The sequence below is a fragment of the Halichoerus grypus genome, chromosome 6 (genome assembly GCF_964656455.1).
Source record: "Halichoerus grypus chromosome 6, mHalGry1.hap1.1, whole genome shotgun sequence".
Taxonomy (NCBI): Eukaryota; Metazoa; Chordata; class Mammalia; order Carnivora; family Phocidae; genus Halichoerus; species Halichoerus grypus.
In genome coordinates, this window is record NC_135717.1 from 173079486 (window position 1) to 173099834 (window position 20349).

The 20349-nt window shown below is 60.6% G+C and overlaps 1 protein-coding gene across 1 annotated transcript; it reads right to left on the reverse strand.

Moving 5' to 3' along the window:
- Positions 1-1671: 1671 nt before the first annotated feature.
- Positions 1672-19047, reverse strand: TTLL12 (tubulin tyrosine ligase like 12). The gene is made up of 14 exons (XM_036088328.2): positions 18790-19047; positions 15088-15260; positions 12953-13151; positions 12036-12195; positions 11816-11949; positions 9447-9523; positions 8063-8179; positions 7775-7969; positions 7306-7417; positions 6368-6519; positions 5885-5966; positions 4057-4125; positions 3376-3514; positions 1672-3037 (listed from the first exon to the last, which is right to left on the reverse strand). Exons 1-14 carry the CDS (start codon positions 18964-18966, stop codon positions 2886-2888), a joined length of 1938 nt encoding a protein of 645 aa, XP_035944221.1. The 5' UTR covers positions 18967-19047; the 3' UTR covers positions 1672-2885.
- Between the last annotated feature and the right edge of the window lie 1302 nt (positions 19048-20349).

Here is a 20349-nt window from a genome sequence, read left to right on the forward strand (position 1 = left end):
GGCCGTCGGCAGGGACGCTCAGGCGTGTGCCGAGCACTTTAATGTTGTCATCGGCCCCTGTGGATCTCTGATGCCTCTCCAGGAACAGGCCGCCACGTCTGGGGGTGTTTATGGGGCCACGGATCATCACAGAGAATCTTTCTAAATTTCACCATCGGCATCTCAAGCTTTACCTTTTGGATTTGTTTTGTGTGGTTCTGTAGAACTTTGGTACAATTAATGCTGTGGCTGTAACTCCTGGTTGACTCTAGGCATCCAACTCTTACAAATTCTGCACTTTAAGGAATTCTCAACACAGGGGCGCCTGGGTGGCTCGGTCTGTTGGGCGTCTGCCTTTGGCTCAGGTCGTGATCCCGGGGTCCTGGGATCGAGCCCCGTGTGGGGCTCCCTGCTCAGCAGAGAGTCTGCTTCTCCCTCTCCGTCTTTCCTCCCCCCACTCACGCACTCTGTCTTTAAAAAAAAAAATTCTCAACACGAAGTGACTCCAGTGAAGACAGTACCAGAAAGAAGTACTTCCAAGGGTAAGAGCCGTCTCCACCGCAAGTATGGTCTTCAGGGACGGTGAGGGCCCTGCCTGATGCCCTTCCTTGGGGGGGGGGGGATGTCTGATTTCCACTGATCAGAGGTGCAAGGACATCTAGAATTGGGGAAAAGCCCGCTTATAATTAAGGAGAGCCTGGATCATGTAGTCCCCTGATCGCAGCCATGCCTGCTCAGAGTATCCTGGGTAATCGGGTTTCAAGTGAACTGGAAAGGAGCAGGCCCACTATCCCTGTTAGGCATCTGGATGAATACCCTGGTGTGGGTGCTCGTCCTGAGGGGCACAGGAGGTTCCTTGCAGGGCATGTCCAGATGGCACGTTGGGGGGGGGCTCTGCCCACTGCCAGGGGGCCTCACTGTGTGGCCAACAGCACTCACGCCCCTTCTGCATCCGCCTGCTGGACCCTCTGGCTGCCCTAAGAGCAGTTAGGGTCTCCCATCACCCCCACCCTCAGGGTGAGGAAACAGGCACGAAGAGAATCCTATTCCCTGAGGCCCCAGCAGTGCGTGCATGACGAGGTTCCTGGGCACTGCCCATGATGTCGAGGTGCACCCCAGCTCCACATTCGTCCCCGCTGCGTTCTGCTCTGAAATGGAACCAGTGCGGGTGAATCCCACTTTGGGGAAGGAACCTTCTGCGGTCTGAGTGTTCCCCTAAATCCCTATGTTGAATCCTATCCCCAGTGTGATGGTCATAGGAGGTGGGAACCTCGGGAGGTGATCAGGCACGAGGGTGGCGCCCCCATGAATGGGGTCAGTGTCCTTACCTTACAAGAGACCCCACAAAGCTCCCTTGCCCTTTCCCACACGAGGACACAGGGAGAGGGTGGCCATCTGTGAACCAGGAAGAGGGCCCTTATAGACACCAAATCTGCCGCCCCCTGATCCCGGGACACCCCAGCCTCCTGAGGCAGGAACTCCTGCTGCGTAAGCCCCCCAGTTGTGGTATTCCGTTACCGCGGCCCTAACGGACCCAGACGGGCACCTGGCAGCCAAACCACCGTCTTCTTTCGTTTCTCCAAGTGGACGTCTTGGTATTTTGGTTTTCTTCAACAACCAAACAGGAAGACAGCTGACACATGGCGCCGGGCCTGTGGTTTCGGGGCCTCCACACAGAGAGGGAGGCCAAAGTCAAGGAGGTATACTTTATTGCGGTACAGATCACATCGAGGAGAGGACAGGACGCCGGCGGCTCCCCAGGGAGCAAACCAGAGACAAGGCGTCCTGCTCTCTACACCTCAACCTGGCTGCAGGGAAGGGGCGTCTCCCCAGCCGACAGCTGAGGTTCTGGGTGGCAGAGAAGACGGACAGACAAGCCAAGCAGACACATGGATGGGGGGCACAGCCAAGTCCAGTTTTGCTTCTTGGCTTCAAAATGAAATCAAGCGCCCCCCCACCACCCTGGGGGGCAAGCTCGCCCACCAGCCCGTCAGCCGGGCTTGGGGGCACTGCGGCTACACGAGACACACCAGCATGTGACTCCAAATTTCAGAAACAAAGTTATGGAAATAATAAGAATTTTTATATTTTCCTCCCATCGATGAAAAACGAACAAAAATCCAACATTTTGACTCTAGACTCTGGGGGAAGGTAGCATCTGACGGTGACGTCAGGTTCTCCCTAGAATTGTCTTCCTCGGCTGCCTGCTGCCTGGCGCTCCGCCACCCCACTTGTCCCCGAGGCCCCAGCCGACGGCAGACGAGGGAGAAAGCTCTGTCGGGGCCGCAGACAGGAGGATGGCCTGCTTCTGCATAAACGGAAAGGCGACGGCAGCCAAAGGCCGCGGCCTTCCTGACTGGGGACTTCACAGGAAGCTTGCTGGTGAAGGTTCTGGTCGAGATTGGGAAACAAGAAGGCTGGGTCTGGGAAGCAGGCTCCCAGGTGTTCTGGGGGGCAGGGGTGCGGGGGGGGACCCTGACACCCTGCCACGGGGCAGACACTCTGGAGAAGCAGTCCGCCTGGCCCCCGTTCACGTGTGGGGCCCACAGGTGTTGCTGGGGAAACCTGTTTGTGGGGACACCTCGTCGTGCTCCCCAGAACCCGCATCTGCTCACACCCTGGGAAACAGAGCAGCCCAGGAGCCGGACTCTCTGCAAAAGCCCGCGGCTGAGCGTAGGTGGCGGTGAGGGGAGTGCGCACAGGGGCCTGGCACTCAGCCCTGGGGACACCGTGACTGGCCCTGCTCCTGACCTCGGAGGAAAGAGGACCCTGAGCCCCCGGAGGTGGCGCGGGGATGACAGCTCGAAGGCGAGGCTGCGCCTGAGGGAGGAGGGGAGCGGGCTCCGCAGAAGCAGCTCCGCGAGCTGAGGCTGAACGGGCCGGCAGCACCATGGAGCCACGAGCACCTAGATCAGGCGGGTGACGTGGCAGTGGTCGGGCTCGTCCAGGTACAGGGTGCTGAAGACGTCATTGAAGAAGCTCGGGTGGTACCTGCAGGCCCGCTCACAGTCCGGGTTGAAGTTCACCTCCAGGATCTGTGGCTGCATCATTCGCTTCCCTGACGGACGGCACAAGAGCACAGGGCATCTCACTCCCGGGTGGCCGGCCAGGGCACGAGGTCCCTGGTCCCTTCCCTCCCGAGCTCCCTCCTGCCGCCGCCGCAGCCCACTGCCCTTCCCGCTGGCGCTCCGCCCCGAAGGCCGCTGCCCCTAACGTGCCTCCCACACCAGGTCTCGTGGTGAATCTGAGGCAAAGGACCATCTCAGCAGCACTGAGCACGGCAAGGAACTGGAGATGCCCTCTCTGTCCCCCGGGGGCGGGGGAGGGCTGGATGATGGGCTTTGGGTAAGTGGAGGGGGGCGTGGTTTGGATTATGGGGCGGGCGAGCCCCCTCACCATCTGGACAGTTGTCCCACTTGAGCATGAGGTCGATGGCATACACAGCCCGGGACGAGGGATAGTCGCAGAGGCCCAGGGGCGGTGGCTTGGCACACGCCACTTGGAACAGCTCCGTGAAGGCCTGGAAGATGTCAGCCTGGGGAAGGGGCAGGCAGGGTTGGGGGCTGCATGGCTCTGAGGCTGGGACCAGCCCCCAGAGCAGCTCCTTACACGGCCTCACTGCCTCTCCGTGAGCTGCGGCCCCAAACGGCCCACGAGTCCTCCTCCTGCGGCCTTCGTGTCTCCACCCCTGGCCCTCGCCGACTCCTCTGACACATGCTAAGCTGCCTGGCTCCTGCCTCGGGGCCCCCAGCTCCCCTCGGCACCAAGGTGCCCAGAGCAGCAGTGGAAGCACTCTAGGATGCGGAGGCCAGCCCGGTCTCCAGCTGTGTCCCTACTGTCCCCTCAGGTCTGCAATTTCTGGGGCAGGTAGGGCCTATCGCCATCTGGCTGTCCCGAAGGTGCTCCCACTCCCCTCCAGAACACCCCACGTGGCCCAGAGGGGGAGGAGGGCTGCAGCACACGCCGTCTCCTTCACCGGCCTCGGTGGGAGGAGCAGGACCATCCCAAGGAGGCCAAGACCCCCACCCGCCCAACGCCAGCCCACGAAGGAAGCCCCGGCCTCTGCCCAGGACTCACCTGGACGCTCTTCCAGGGAAATTCCGGGTACTGCTTCTCAAACTCAGGGACGAACTCATTACAGTGCACCTGCCACAGACACACCGCCCGTCACGCTCTGCCCGGGGGGCCTCCTTGGGGCAGGGAGCGGGGAAGCCTGCCCTGCCTTTACTGGAGGCTCTGGCACTCACCGGGGCCACATGTCAGCACCCTCAGCCGATCCAGCACCCCCGCCCCTGGGCACAAATGAGAGGCAGGGGACGGAGTCTGAGCTCTGGATCTTACTCTGTGACTCAGGACAAGCAGATTTACTTGTCAGAGCCTCAGTGTGCTCATCTGTGAAATGGGACAATGCTCCCTGTGCGGCACTTATTTACAGGGCTACTGTGAGGCCGGGACAGTGTGCTGGAGGCAGAGCCCAGACCCAGGCCTGAGCTCGCCGCTCAGCACCAGCTCCGAGTCCCTGAGGACGGAAAGATCTCCTCGGGCCAAGACTGCATCTAAAACACATGTGCGCAAGCCGGCCCTAAGCTCAGGCTTCTTCCTGAAAGGCTGAGCCAGGATGGGCTCCCTACGGAGGCCTGATGCTCACATCCTGTTGGCGATGTGTCCCCACACACAGGAGCTTACAGGGAAACGCGACCCTTGGGGTGCCACACTCACAATATGGGGGGAAGCCATTCAGTTCTCTCAGAAACAACTTCCAACCGTGTCCCAGGGCCCCACTGACGGCTCAGGGTCCTAGGGACCAGCCTCCAACGCGGCCCAGGACAAGCAGCAACAGCCAGGCTGGGTGTGCGTGTGGGTACGGCCACTCTGATGGCTCAGTCCACCCTCGAGGACTGCTGAGACACGGGCACAGCGAGGTGTCCCCGGCAGTGGTCACTGCAGCTCGTTTATTAATGGTGACCACCAGAAGTGACGTAAATGTCTACGAACAGGTGAATGACAACACCATCCCAAGACAAAGACGCCCCCAGCCACATTTAACAATAATGACGAATCTATATACATGATGCTCAGCAAAAAAAGAAAACCATAGAAGGATTTGCTCACCTGGATAGCAGTTACACAAAAACATATATATATATAAAACCACCATTTGAATAGCTTTGGGATCAAAAGAATCAAGGCAAAATATCAAAACACGTCTGGAAACGATAATTACCACCTTCAGAAGAGCGCCCACCTTGTGGGAGGCAGGGGAGAGAAGGCCACCTGCAGGCCTTGGGGTGAGCGGGGTGGGTGAGGGGGGTGAGTGGGTGTGCCCTACTTCCCACTGGCCTGAAACAGCCATCAACCAGCCAGCAGGTCAGGGAGGGCTTTTGGGACGACGCGTGAGGCAGCCTCTTTCTCCTCTCCTCCTTCCTCCACCCAGAGTAGGCTCTGCCTCTGCCCGGGCTAGGCCCACCTGTCGCAGGTGCGCTGCTGCCAGCTGGGGTTTGAGGCCCTCACCTCGGAAGGAGCTCTGCCCTGATGTCCCTTTGCCCAAGGTGCCCAGACAGCAGGGGGAGCACGGATCCAGGATCCAGGCAGCCTGCTCCCGGGGGGCCACGTGGCACGCACCCCTGTGCCTCCCCACCCCCACCTGTCCTTGTGCTCGGGGGCTGCCGGACGGAAGGCGGTCCGTGCCTCCAGCGGAGACCTGCCTGGCCCCGACTTGCTGCAGGACCTGGGGAGGCCTCGGGCACCTCAGACAGAGCGTGTGCCTCTCTGAGCTGCGGGGCTGCCGCTTGGAGATTAACCCGGGTACCAGGAGGCAGCTCCCCCGAGGGTCTACACAGCCTGCCCAGAAGACAAGCCGATGGGTGTGGGGTCTGCGTCTGTAACTGCCTCCAAGTGAACCTACCTGCTTTAGCACCACTTCCGGGTCATAGTTCATGACGGTGAAATGTTTCTCATAGTCGTCCAGGTCATCGAGTGCGAAGGGCCTGCAGGAGGCGCGCCCAGACACGGGAGGGTCCTGAGCATGGCCGCGTCCCAGGAGGGACGGTGCTCCGAGAGACCCTGCCGGACGCCAGTGCCCCCATCGGAGTAAGGGGGTGGCCCTGCGGCCCCTCAGAGCTTAGCTCTGGGAAGACACCTGGACGGCCCATCAACGCCATCACGATCCGCAGCTGCTGGTGCCCATGTGACAGTGACAAGCGCTGCTCACGTCCCCACCCGTGGCTGATGCGGGCTGGGTACGAGTTCCTGCCGGACCAGATCCGGGCTCAGCGGGACCACCCGCTGGGTGCGTGGTGGAGAAGGAGCTCCAGGACAGGCTTTCTGACCCCAAGATAAAGAGGGGCCCCGTCACCCCCCTCCTCCCCACAGCCAGCCTCCCAATTACCGGTTGGAGAAGCGCAGCCAGAACACGTCATATACGAACAGCCTCAGGGGCTTCACCGACCGCAGAAGCACGACATAGCGGACATCGAACTTGACCGGCCCCACGTCTTCTCGAAGGAACAAGACAGGATTTTCGATGTATTTGGACACGACCTGGAGGACACAGATGCGGGGCTGCAGGCGGCTCTCCCCTCTCCTTGGCCCGGAGGCACCTAACCTCACCCCAGCTGCGTCCGTCCTCCCTGGTGACAGGCTCACGCCTGTGGGCCATCCAAACAGTCACCACATCCTGGAGAAACAGGCACGCTCCTGCCCTGGCCCCCGGAGCCCTGCGCCCTGCACTTGGCTCCTTCCTTGGTCTTTTCAAACACTGTCTAGGCTGCGGCAAGTTCTGTATCTTCACCTTCACTTTGGCTGAAGGAAAAGATCCCATCAGTTTTTAGGTTTTGAAAACTGCATACAAGTTCTCAGCCGTAATCCCACCAACTCTTCCTCCGCTGCCTGGAATCCGCTCAGCAACCACCCCACTGGCACGCTTTCCCTGACCTCTGCGCAGGGGCTGTGTGTCTTACAACACCCCCACCCCCAACACCGCCCCCGACGTGCCCCATGTCACTACGGCACCGTCTAGGGGGTCCCTGGCCTGGCCGCCTCCCTCCTGCCGGGCGGTCCCGCGTGGTGGAGTGGGGTCTCTGAGATCAGACACACCCGGACAGCGCTCGACAAGGGCTCCCCCTGCCCCTGGACAGTTACACAGCCCTCCCCTGCTGGCCAGGACACTGGAAGGAGTCGGGGTCGGGGCTTCAGAGACACCTGTGAGCCGAGTGACCCCGCTCACTGCCAACACCAGGACCCACCCCCACAGGGCCCGACACCCGAGTCCCCTTTTGCCCCCCAGTCTCATCGACGAGCCTGTGCGCCCAGAGCCGCGAGGCCCACCTTGGGGGTGCTCTCGCGGTGCCGGATGATGCTGTGGAGGCTCCTGGTGATGTGGGTGTCCAGGCTGCGGGCCAGGTTCCAGGGTTTGCAGATCCAGTGGTTGTCCTGGCCCCTGAGAGCACATGCGGTCGGCTAGGCTGTGCCCTGCGCCCTCCTTCCCGGGACCACGGCAGTCTTAGAAGAGGGGCACCCAACCTCTCCCAGGGAGTAGTGGGAGGTGTCACAGAGGGAACGTTAGGGGCTGGACCCTGGGGTACAAGGAAGAACTTGCTTGAGCCCAGACGTGGAGACGTCCGTGGTGGTCCCGGCAGTGCCCTGTGCCCACAGCTTCCAGCGCCGCGGCCGGCACAAGTTTAGTGCAAAGCCGAGGAGCGGGCCAGGTGGGGCGGGCCGGGCCGTGGGAGGGTGACAGGTGTAGGAGTCCCACCTCGCAGGGCTCCATGGTGAGGGGGGAGAGGGGGGCCCTTACCGCCTCTCCCGCTGCTGGAAGTAGCTAACAAATTGGGGTAACTCGGTGCGGAGATTGAAGGTGCGGGGCAGCCAGGCCGGGCCCTCGGGGCCCCCCGCCCGGCGCGCGATAGAGGCCAGGCAGTCCTTCACCGTCAGCAGGTTCTCGCAGGGGAACTGGTTCAGCAGCACGTTGGGCCTCTCCTGGCTGAGCCTCCTGCGGGGCCGAGGCAAGTGCACACGGCTACAGGGGCGGCGAGGGGCTCTGGGGGCGGTCCCTGGACCCCCGGCCTGGTAGGGGGGTACTCACCTGTAGTCCTTGAAGTGGGAGAAGTTGTAGAGAATGTCAGCACCCGCCTCGCTCTGGGTGAAGGTGAAGCGTGGGTGCGTGAGGTGGCTGAACACCAGCTGAATGTCTGTGTAGACCCTACAGGAAGAAGTCGGACTGAGCTGGGCCCCCACCCGTGCTCGCCACACCCCTGGGACTTGGGGGCTCCGCACCCTGGGCTGATGTGAGAGGATGAGGCCGGGTATAAATTCCACTCTGCAGTCCTAGCTCAGGCCGAGGCTGGACGGCCCGGGTCAACCTCACCCTCTCTGCCTACCTGCTGAGTGTGGGGCAACTAGGACTCTCCTGACCCCAGGGTCCCCACCTCTAAGATGGGATCACAGCCCAACTCACACTTGTCATTGGGGTGACACGGGATAACCTGAGTGTTTCACGGACGCAGGCTTGTCTCCCACACGGAAACAGGAAGGACTGATACAACCAGCCTCCCACGGACACGCTAAGAACTCTGCCCTCAGAGAAGGCAGCTGGTGTCCAGGTGCGTGCAGGGGAGTGTGTGGCCAAGACCAGTGCCCTGGACGTGGCCTCGTTCCACACCAGTGCTCGCTGCTGCCTGCCCTGCCCGGCCCTCGCTGGCCCCGGGGCAGAGGTGAGGACAGAGCCCGGGAGCCCATCTGCTGGGGGTGGCCGAGGCAGAAGAAGGTAGGAGGGTGGCCCAGCCCGGGACAGCGGTCCAGGGGAGGAGATGAAGTGGACTGCCAGGGGCAGGACTGTGAGCAGGAGGCCAAGACTAAGTGGGCCTCAGTGGGGCCTCTGACCCTGAGGAAGGACGGACTCTGGGCAGTGGGCCTGGGCACCAGGGAGGGCCCCCGGGCTGCCTGGGCTGGGGGGCTGGCCCAGGCTTGGGTAGCCAAAGAGAAGGACTCCCATGGACGCAAAAGCCAGGCTGGGACCCGCCTCTGAGCCTGCTCCGCATCCAGTGGGCGCAGCACTGCACGCCCCCCACCTTCTCACCTGTACAACGGGGCGTCTGGTTCCACCTGGCATCCAGCCTGCCTGGCCTTACCTCACCCGCCAGCCCCCAGCTGCAGACGCCCGGGAATGGCCCCTCCTGGCAGCCCAGCCGCCTCCGCTAGGCGCCCTGCGCATTCACGGTCGGCCCAGGCTCCCTGACCTCAGGAGCAGGCCTGGCTATGTTTTCACCCCAGGACCAGAGGGAACCCCTCCCGCCACACAGCATTCTCTCTGTGATCCTAAGACTCTGGCCCTGGCTTCTGTCACTGCTGTGCCATCAGGCAACGGCAGGCTTACTGAGCGCCTCCCTGTGCCGGGCACTGTTCTCGGAGCCGTGGGAACTCGGGGGGAGCAAGGAGGCTCATCATGAGCTGAGAAGGGGGCTACGCACTTGAAGACGTGGTCACAGGGATATGCCACCGGACTGATGGCAAGCGGCAGCTTTTCCTTGTTTTCCTCCAAAATGGCCTAGAAGGAAAGCACTGCGGGTAGAAACAGCTTCAGGACAGGGAGCAAGGGAACACCCACCTCCCCAGTCCTGGCGCATCAGGGGCACCCCCAGACCCCAGGCACAGCAGTGGCCAGAGCCCTCGGACTACCCCGCCCCGGGATTCTGGGGCTCAAGGCCCCTCAGATGCTGAGCGACCCATTTGTGTCAAAAGGAGAATGTAAACACTTTCTAAATCTCAACGCTCTCTCCAGATCACAGGCATCTGAGAAGGTGTCACGCCTGTCCTGGGAGGGGGCTCGCCGGTCCTAGTGGAGCCCTGAAATGCTGTTCCAAGCGTAAGCCGTGTGGTGGTTTAAAACACACCAACGAACACTGTGACACTCCCTTCGAAAGGCATCTCCCCTTGGGTGTAGGCCGGACCGAAGAAGCTGCTTCTAAGGCACAGACTCAGGGGAACGGGTGCGCTACTTCAGGGAAGGCCCTGCGGCTTTCTCCGTGCTTTCTCCCAGCTCACGGGCTCGAAGAGAAGTCTGCAGCCCTGCGGAGAGGCCACGCGGTTAGAACCGAGGCCTCCTGCCGACACAGCCAGCACCACCTTGCCAGGCGGAAGCCGAGCCTCAGCCCCAGCAAGCCTCAGATGACGCGGTCCGGCTGACAGCCTGGCTACGCTTCGAGAGGGGCTCCGAGTCCAAAGCACCCCCATCTCCTGTTCCACAGAAAGTGGGTGAGATGATCAATGTTTGCTGCGTCAGGCTGCTGCCTTGGAGTCATTTCTTATCCCGCGATCGCTGACTCATACCGGCGACCCCCGGACCCAGAGCACAGGCCCGAGCTGGATGGGTCAGATGGGGAAAAGCAACCAGGATGCTACGGACAACTAGATTTGGCCTCAACTCCTCCTTCTGGACAGCAGAGGACGTCCCGAGGTAAAAAACAACAACTAACTTGAATTCCTAAGTGTAAATTCAGTCAGCTGTCCCAGCTCAGGCCCTCTCTGCCCTGTCTGCTAGAACCACCTCAAGATCAGGAACCTTTTGTCCCTAAGCCATTCTTAAGCCTTACTCCTTTGCAGTCACCCATTTACTAAGCAACTACTAGGCGCAACTACTCTATAAGGCTCTGAAACATGCCTCGGACTCAAGATGAGTGATGAGTTTCCTGCACGGATAGTTCAACCACCACCGGCTTAGATGGAATTCATGGCAAAGGGGCCGGGAGGACCCACCACTACGGACGGCCCAGCCTCTCCCAAACCACAGCACTCACAGAACGGCTAACACCCCATGGCGCTTCCCATTCTCACTTGAGCTAACTTGTCCACTCCTTTCCACAGCCCTCCGAGGCACTCAGTGAATGTCTGATGTGCCCGTGTGGGCAGGGAAATTTCGACACGGTGGGGTAAGGCTTGCGGCTTCCACCCACAGGCTGTCAGGCCCCCTGGTGTTGCGCCCCAGCTCGCCTACCAGCTGTGTGACCTTTGGCAAGTTACTTAACCTCTCTGTGGTTTCCCCATCCTCAGTAAAATGAAGACAGAAATAGGACCTCAAGTCCTTATGTTATAAAGGACTACCGTCAAGCATGCCCATAGGTGCTAACCACAGGCCTCACTCATGGCCTGGTTCCAAACCGGGACCAGCCACTGGGAAGCAGAAGTGGGAGATCAGAGGCAGAGGAGGGAGGAGGGGGGCCCGGGAGTGTTCCCTGTTCAGCCCTGCCTGGTCTGCAGTGACTGTGTTCCCAGAAGCTCTACCATCTCCCCTGCCCGGGGCCTCCCAAACCCTGGCTCCCTAATTTGCCCCCAAGAGGCTGCCACAGATGAAAGTGCCTCTTTTGGCCAGAACAACAACACTAACGATGACGCGACTTGCTGACGGCCTACTGTGTGCCCGAGAATGCACCGTGCGATGCTTGAACAGCGCCTTCACATCCCCGGTGAGGAGGAACAGTACCGAGTTGGGATTCATAACCAAGCCTCATGGCCCACACTGTGCCCCCCAGTCTTGGCAAAGAGTCCCCAAAAACAAGGAAGAGCAGCACTGACCACCAGCAACCCCAGCTCCACCCCTCTGACAGCATAGGTCCCGGCCTCAGGCCCTGGGGTCCAGGCTCGGCGCTGGCACGCGAGCTGGGCGGCCACTGGCGGCTCCTGCTCACTCCCTGAGCTCTGAGCCCCTTGTCTCTCAGATGCCCCCAAACTCTCTGCTCCCTCCTACAGTAGCCAGTTGGCATTCAGTAACATGTGGGGACTGAAGAACGTTCCAGAAGCCACCAGGCCAAAAGGCCCCAAGGTCGGAGGCAGACGGTCACACCTGGTAGTGCTCATCTGGTGGCTCGGGCGTGGAGGAGCTGAAGTCCAGCAGGTCGGCAGGGACCCAGGGCAGCAGCATGCACTTCCGGATCAGAGGGTCAGCCTCTCCGTAGGCAAAGTCCCGGGTCACCTCCTCTGCATTAAGACACGTGGCCCATCAGGGGGCAGCAGGAAAGCAGGGCCTGGGCCCATCCTTCAGGGTGGGTGGTTGTGGCACTTACCGCCCGTGTCCAGGTCCCGCAGGGGCCACAGCAGCGTGTAGGCCACCTGCTGGGGCATGTAGAAGAAGGGTGCGGTGGCAAAGCTAGGTGTGTCCGAGTGCTGGATGCGCGAGCCGAACTCGTCCATGACGTACCACACCGGCACCTTCTCCTCGGCCGTCTGTGGGCAGAGCACACACAGCAACCCGGGTCCACCGGTCCATCTGCCTGCCCCTTTTGTCGTGCACCCTCCCATCCATCTACCCAAACGACGCCCCATCTATACCTAACTCCCAGAGCCTGGAGTGTCTACCACACGCATCCCAGTCCCCTTAACCTGGGGCCCCTGGGACCATCCTGGGCAGACCAGGACACAGACCAGCAGACTGCAGTGTGACTGCTTGTGTGGGACAGGTGCATGGACTAAGGCCCTCAGTCTAGCAGCTACGTGGATGTGTCTGGCAGGGGAGGGCGAGGGGGGCTCCCTGGAGGAGGTGACATCTAAGCTGAGACCACGAGAAACAACTCTGGTCTTCTCCCACACTAAAAGCGGTGAGGGGCTGGAGCATGAGGGTGGGTCTTGGGAGGCTGGTAGGAGGGATGGCGATGGACACCGAGGACTTGTGCTAAAGGGACACAACTCTTCAGAGGCCAGTGAGGAACCAGAGGGCTTTTGGGGGATGACAGAACATGAAGGAACCAGGAAATAGGCAGCCAGTCATGGGGCCCACGTCTAGGGGTCTGAGAGAGGGTCGTGTCCCGTGAGCTCCAAGGCCCCCAGACACCCGAGTGCCTGGCACTGGCTGACCCAAGGCAGAGTAACAGGCCCATGATGGAGCCACAGGGAGTGAGGGGGCCCCAGGAGAGACGTCTGCTCACTTCTGGGGGGAAAGGCCCCTGGGGCTGGGTCCTGGCTCCCCCGGGCTGCCGCCGCTCACCCCGTGGGCCAGCTGGTAGGTCTGGTTGAACCGCCACATCTCCTCCAGCACCAGGTCCTCGGCCTCGGCGCTGGGCAGCTCGCCGTGGAACTCGATGCCCATCAGGTTGGCCATGCGGTGCAACAGCCCGGGCACCTGTTGTAGCTGCTGGCGCGCGCGCTCCACGCGGCACGTCCAGGCGTGGTCGATGAGGAAGATGCTGCCGGCACAGGCCCAGAGCGGGTGTGAGGGGCCCTCAGGGGGCTCTGCCCCAGGAGACGCGGGGGGCGGGGGGGAGAGGGGGCCTGCAGCTGCAGCCTGGGGAGCTTCCTCTCTTCCAGTGTCTGCAAAAACCAACGGGGCCCCTACCTCCTGTCAGGGGGCCGGTACGAGCATCAGAGAAGACAAAACATACAATGTGCTGACCGTACACACCAAGTCCTGGTGTTCTTGTTGGTAATTACCATCCATCACTGTCACAACTGCACTTGGACCTGCTGGGCCGGCCCACGCTCCCACCTCGCTATTGCAGGCCCGGCAGGCGCTCCGCAAAAGCAAAGGTCAAGACGTGGGAAGCCAGCAGCAGGGAGAAGCGCAAGGAGCTGGCACTGGGGGCTCACTCACGCAGGCCTGGGACTTCGGGGCACTTCCTGGGACACAGCAAGGCCTCTTTGTGGGAGAGGCTGCAAGTCCCTGCGCATTTGGACCCCTGCGGCCCACATGCCCAGTCCCCGTGGAAGAGCCCGGGGGTGGAGCCACCACAGAGGACCAGGCAGGCACCTGCCCTCCCGGCCCCCAGGGCAGGGCTGCTGGGACACCTTCCAGAGCCCTGCTGGAACGGGAGGCTCCGGACACCCAGGGGTGTGGTTCGCCTGCTGGGCAAAGCGGCCGTCACCTCCGTTGCCCTGGGCATCAGCAAATGCTCCAGTTCTTGGGCTGGGTGGCTAAGTCAGCAGTGTTTATTCCACTGTGCTTCTAGTGCTGTACGTTTGCATACTCAAAACAAATGCAGATTTATTCCTGCCCTCGTGCTTAGAGGTTATGACCACAGGATGCTGGGATGCCTTGCACACAGCCGAGCTTCAAGGCGGGACACCTGGGCGTGACCCTGGACAAATGCTCACGAGGGGTGCTGTACACAGCAGGTGTGGAGAGAGGATGAAGTTGGGGTCTGGCAATCAGGGCAGACTCAAAGCTCTACAGGGAGAAAGGCCCGGGAGGAAATGAAACCAATGCCCGGGGCTCCAAACACAGGACTCCACCCGCATCCCGTCCTGTGCCCGCCTGGTGGAGGGCTACGCCTGAAGGCTGCAGAGGGGCAGTGAGCTCCTTGAGGTGGCTGCTGGGCCTGAGGCCCCAGAGCAGGTGCACCGAGCTGACCGTGCGAGGTGAGCCTACAAGTTTCGGAGTCAGAGAGCACGTGGGTGGAGGCGGCTGGCTGGCTACCTGTGTGGCCACTCCCACCCCCTCACAGGGTGCTCTGCACAAGAGGCCGGCCAGTTTCCTCCTCAAGGGTCCCACAAAGTTTGGTTGATGGGCCTGCAGCTCCTCTTGGCCCCTACGAGGCAGGAATCCCAGGGTCCAGTCTTAGCTCTGCCCCGTCTACCCTGTGGCCCTGGTGTCCTCCCCTGAGGAATTAAGCAGACCACACTGCTCACAGGCCGGGCATAAAGCCCTGGGAGAATCTGTCATAGTTTTCAGAGACTGGGATTCAGTAGGACCGGGGGTAGGTCCTCAGGATAGCCCAGGCTAACTGACGCGCCACACCTGGGCTCTCAGCCAGCCGTGACTTTGGGCAGGTCCTCCTTGTCTCATCAGCAAAGTCGGAACGCATCACCCCTCTGCTGTGGGACCCCAGTGATGGTTGGGAGAGGTGTGGGGAGGCTGCTCTCAGGTCTGTCTGAAACACATGACTCACGCGGGAGCATCATCGGTATTGGTATCGGGGCCATCCCGACCGTGGGGCCCAGCTGGAACCTCTGGTGGCCACGAGCGCCTCTCACAAGGGGCTAAGGGACCGGTGCTCGGGACACAGCAAACACGAGGGCCTGCCATGGCTGCTTCTCCCCAGAGGGGCCATCCCTGGCTCAATCTAACAGGGAGCCCACCCTGAGGACCACGGTACAGAACACGGGTGTCGGGCCTGCAGCTCCTACCTGTTGGGGTCGGCCGCCTGGAGCCCGTTCTCGCTGGTCACGATGACCTTGTAGCAGAGCTCACCGCCGGGGTTAGGCTGCTTCTTCCTCGCTTCCCGGGCCTCCTCGCCCTCACTCTCCTCCTCCACTTCCTGCACTTGCATTATCCCGAACATCTCCCCGGCATCAAAAACCTGGGGTCACAGCAGGGGTGTTGGCAGGCTCCCGGGGGCCTGAACTCCAGCCCCAAGGAGCACCACACCCTGGCCTCAAGGGCCAACGAAACCCCTCAGGGGAGGCAGGACCTATTTAGTACCCAACTACCCATCTTACAGGTGGGGAAACTGAGACTCCTAGAGAACAGCCAGAACTGCAATCTAACCACGGTCACCAGCTATTGTCCAAAGTCCAGCAGCCCAGGGGGCCTACGCTTAGAAGTGGGGCTGCAGGCATGTGGTGGAGTCCAATCTAGCCTAACTCTGGTCAGGTCAGAGGTGAATCTGGAGGTTGGGATCAACTCCAATTTCACCGGAACAGCCGATCCTACACCAGGGCAGCAGCTGAGGCGCCCCAGAAAGAAGGCAGGTGGCCAAGAGCCTCCCACAGCCGCCACGCCAGCCAGGTGAAGAAGCGGCTCGGACCTGCACAACGCATGCTCTGTGGCTGGTCTCAAGTGCTGGGTCAGAAAGATAAGGGCCTTGGTCCTTGAGTTTCCTTGCCAACCACATGCAGCTGGTGAAGACAAGCCAGCATGCCCCCCTCATGCACCACGTGTCTGCCACCAGTTGGCAGGGGGCCTTGGGGCAGATGCTGGAGCCAGGTTGTGGGGCCTTGGACCGGTCACTGAACCACGCTGTGCCTCAGTTTCCCCATCCCTACAATGGGAACAGCAGAACCGACCTCAGAGGGTTGTGGGAAGGATGAAATGATTAACAGACATCAAAAGCTTGGAAGAACCTAAGCTCGGCAAATGCCGTGTAAGCACCTGCCAGCACCATTACGCTTCTGCGACTAGCCTCTCCCCGGGGAAGAAGGCATCCTCCACCCTCCAGCAGAGCAGAGTGTAAATCAATAAAACAGCGCATAGAAAGTCCTTGGCACGAGCAGGGACAACAAAAGCCAGTTCCCCAAAACCCACTTCTCAGGACCCCAACAGAGATGCAAATCAGCCCCCTATTCAGGCACACGCAGCTTTTTTGTGCCAGGCAGGAGGGCTCTCCGGGGTGTGAGGGCGAACTGCTCATGATCTTGCCTAGAGCAGGCAGCCGAGCAGCAGTGGAGTAAGGTGGGGCCTGTGGGAGGCCCAGGTCAATGGCGCTGGGGCCTGATGGGAGGTGAGTGTTAAAGCGGGGGAAGATCTGAACATGTGGCCGGGGGTGGCAGTACAAGGACCCCAGGTAGGGGCACAGAAGCTGTGGAACAGGTGGAGCATGCCAGGTCCTTGGAAGACAAGGGGAGCCGCCTCAAGCTGGATTCCCTAAGCAGTCAGAGCTGGGGTGGGAGGGGGTTGGGGTGCTACCTCCCCTCCAGGACAGAGCTGCTCAGAGGACTGGAATTCACACCCTGGGTTTCAACCCAGAACCCAAATCCCCAAATCATATGGAGGGAAGGGGTACAGTGGGGTAGCCTAAGGCCTGGGGATAGAGGGCCTGCCTTCCCCCAGCTGTGAAATGAGGGTGACCACAATCCCTTCATGGACAGACTGGAAAAGCCCCTAAGGAGGTAACGAAGGGAAATGGTTTTACAGCTGGGAAGTTCCTGCCGGCAGGGAGAGATGGAATTTATTTTAAAACACTCCCCATCCTTTCCAATGAGACTGATCTGAGGCAAGGCACCAGGGTCATTGGCCTTGCAGGGAGTTGGAGGGGCCCCATTCCTGTTGGCAGGTGCCCTCCCCCACACCTGGGCCCAGAGCAGCAGTGGCAGGTTTCACTGGGAACAATGGATGTAGGTTTTGGGTCTAGTAAAGTGATGACTCACAGCTCTGCCCATAACCCCTAACGGCAAGGGAAGCTCATGGAAAAATACTGGCGGCCCCCTGGTAGAGCTACAGAAGCCAAGGCAGAGGGGACGCTACATCCTGGTGACTGCTCACCATGTGCCGGCCCTGGCTGATGTCATCTAGGCCTCCCCACCCAATCCCGACTACGACAGTGGGAGCTGGGGCCCTGTTCCACCATCGGGCTTTCCAGATGGGAGACTCCAGCTCAGACGGACCAGTGTTGCCCGAATGAGGGTTTCCTGCCTACGGAGGCTGGCTGGGCTAGAGCCGGGGCGTTCCCACATCATGTGCCTTTCACCCAGAATGAGGAGGACCTTCTTATCCTAACAAACTTGGGGGGGGGTCCCCAGCACATGCCTGGGACCAGAACCAAGGGCTCAGGAAACACTGGTGGAAGGGAGGGCAAGTCATATGGGGAAGGAAATTCACAAGAGGTAGGGATGTAGTGAGTGTCACTGAAATGTCTTTTTTTATAGTAACTATGTGTTTGGAGCAGGAGGGTATTTGGTGAACCCGGATTTAACACAGAAAACCTGGCTGAGAAGGTGGGGTCTGTCGAGCGGCTAGGCTTGGGTGACTACCTCTTCCTGGCTCTGGGGCTCCACTCCATCACCTGCCCTGGTCTGTCTTGGCCCTGGGGGCAGCCCCCCACCCAAGAAGAGCCTTTTTCCAACTAAGAAGGCCCCTCTAACTGGCCTGTGAATGTGCTCTGGCTTCAGCACCTGGGCAAACGACCCAAAACCAGGGCCCACTCATCAGCGAGCACCCGTGGGGAGCCCCACTGGAGACCCAGGCTAGAGAAGGCTGGTGGGCAGAAGGGAGCCGTCCCCACAAAAGGGCAGAGAATCTAGAAGCATGTAAACCCTTTTCTTTAGATCTTTTCCGTCTCCCACAACCTCTTTCCTTTCACTTGCAAAATGAGGGTGACCAGGGCTCAAATCAAATGATGACACAAGAAAGAATTCTGACTCGAACAGCTAAAGCCACACAAACTCATGGGACATCTACTCTCCCTGGAGGAGGCAGTGGCTGAGAGCAAGGGACAGGTTCCCAAGTCTGACAAACTTTGGGAGACTCAGTTGCTCTTCCTGTGACTCAGTTTTACCAACCGCATAATGGGGATGATAAATCTGTGGGGCTCAGATGTGTGGAGAACTCAGTACAGGTCCCGACACACAACAGGAACCGCACACACAGCCCCGGCCCAGCCCCAGGCACTGGTAGAATCGGGGCCACAGGTACTGGGCTCTTGCTGCCACTCTTAGGCCCCGAACTCTAAAAGCTCCTAAACCGCCAAGGAGGCGACGTCTAAGTCGGTCATCATGGCCTTGGTGCTCTTCAGCAGCAATCCTCTGTCCGTTTCTCCCGCCGCGTCCACGCCGCGCCCCAACACGGACACACCCCCAGCGCGTCTCCCCCAGGCCTGCCCACCTCGGCAGAGGCTTCTCCCGCCCCGGAACGCGCTTTCTCTACTTCTCCCCCAGACACACTCCCCACCCGTGAGCCCGCGTCCTCCCGGGGGCCGCCAGCCTCCCCCCAGCGCACCTGGCCCGGCCTCCCCGCGACGCACCGCAGCGGCTCTCAGCCAGGGGCCCGCCCGCAGCCACACCCTTCCCGGTAGAAGGGCCCAGCGCCGTCCGCGCCCCAGCTTTCCCGGCCCCGCTCTGCACCCCGGTCCTCCCTGCCGGCGCCTCGCCCTCCCGCGTCGCCCTGGCCCGCACCTCGTGCTCCAACTTGTGCAGGAGGCGGCCCCAGTACCGCTCGGGGACCCCGGACGCGCGCAGCGCCAGGCCGTGCAGCGCCGCGAACTCTGCCCGGGCGCGCGCGTCCTCCTCCGGAGTCAGGCCCGGGTCGCCGCGCTCGGCAGGCGGGTTCTCCGACCCCGCGTCGGCGTCCATGGCGCCCACACCAGCGCCAGCGCCGAGTCCCACTCCGCCGCCGCCCGCGGGCCCGGCGCTCCCGACTCGGCCCGCCCGCGCCCGCCCCGCCCTCCTCCCGACCTCCCCGCGGCCCCCGCCCACCGTCCGCCCGCCCGGCGCCCTATCGCGCGAGCCGCCGGGGGCCTAGCTCCGGGAGCCGGACCGGAGCCCGGAGGCCCGGCCGGCCGAGGGACGCGTGCGCAAGTGCGTGAACGCGCGGGCGTGCGCGGGCGTGCGGCGCGTTGGGGGCTTGGCGCTGCTGGCGTGTGCGCACGCGCGCCGGCTGGGGGCGGTGTTTTCTCTCTCGCGCCGCGGCTTCCCCGGGGGATGCCGGGAGCGAGGCTGTGCAGCATCCGCGCGGTCGGAAGCGGAAGGTACTCCACGCACTGTCCGGAAAAGGAACCTGAGGCTTGGAGGCAGGGTTGTTCCCGGCATGGACTCACCTTTGACGCCTTGCAGACCCCGGGGTGGGAGGGGATCTCTGATTCTTTTGAACGATTCACCAGATTTAGGTGCTGCAGAGTAGTGGCCCTTCTCAATTTCTGTACGTTTGGATTCAAGATGTAAATTTACTCGGTTAAGCCCGGAGGTGTTTCTTATACGGGGAGGTATTGCAAAGGTATTTCTAAGTGCGATTGGCAGAATTTCAAAAATCATGCTTTGAACGTTCTATTTTTTCAAGGTCTTCCGCGTTTCATCGTCGTGTTTGCAACTGTGCAATCGTAATTTGCTAAAAAGCGCAAAGGCTGATTTTTTTTTTTTTGGTGCTTCCGTTACTGAATACTTTGATTAAAAGTTTTAAATTGTGCTTGGATAAAATGCACCGGTTCCGGGGACTTGTTCAGTGCCACGGGGACACATAACGTTGTTATGCGAAGGTTCACACTTCCAAAGCGCAGTTGGTGAGGCGCACAGGGAAGAAGTTCCTGCCATGCTCAAGTACTTTTTTGTATCTACCATCAGCTTTGTCACGGAAATTTTGTAGTTCAGTTACTCTAATTATGAAAAAAATGAGAATTTTGACGACTATGATTTCTAATTCAATTGATATAATTTACAACTTGTTTGGATGAAATTATTAACCACATCCAATTCCAAGTACATTTCTGCTCCCTGGGGTTCTTAATTTAGTAAGAACCTTAGTCCCTTTTTGCTGAGTCCATTGAACTTTATTTTTTTTTTAAAGATTTTATTTATTTATCTATTTGACAGAGAGAAACACAGCGAGAGAGGGAACACAAGCAGGGGGAGGGGGAGAGGGAGAAGCAGACTCCTGCTGGGCAGGGAGCTGGATGTGGGAAGGACCCTGGGATCATGAACTGAGCCAAAGGTAGATGCTTAATGACTGAGCCACCCAGGCGC

Bases quoted from the DNA above. Each gene is read 5' to 3' on its own strand.
- TTLL12 (XM_036088328.2), bottom strand. From the start codon at position 18,966: ATGGACGCCGACGCGGGGTCGGAGAACCCGCCTGCCGAGCGCGGCGAC. The intron at 15,261-18,789 runs GTGCGGGCCAGG...CTGTGACCCCAG, and splicing joins TGCACAAGTTGGAGCACGAG to GTTTTTGATGCCGGGGAGAT. The intron at 8,180-9,446 runs GTGCGTAGCCCC...TTCTTCCTGTAG, and splicing joins CCCTGTGACCACGTCTTCAA to GGTCTACACAGACATTCAGC.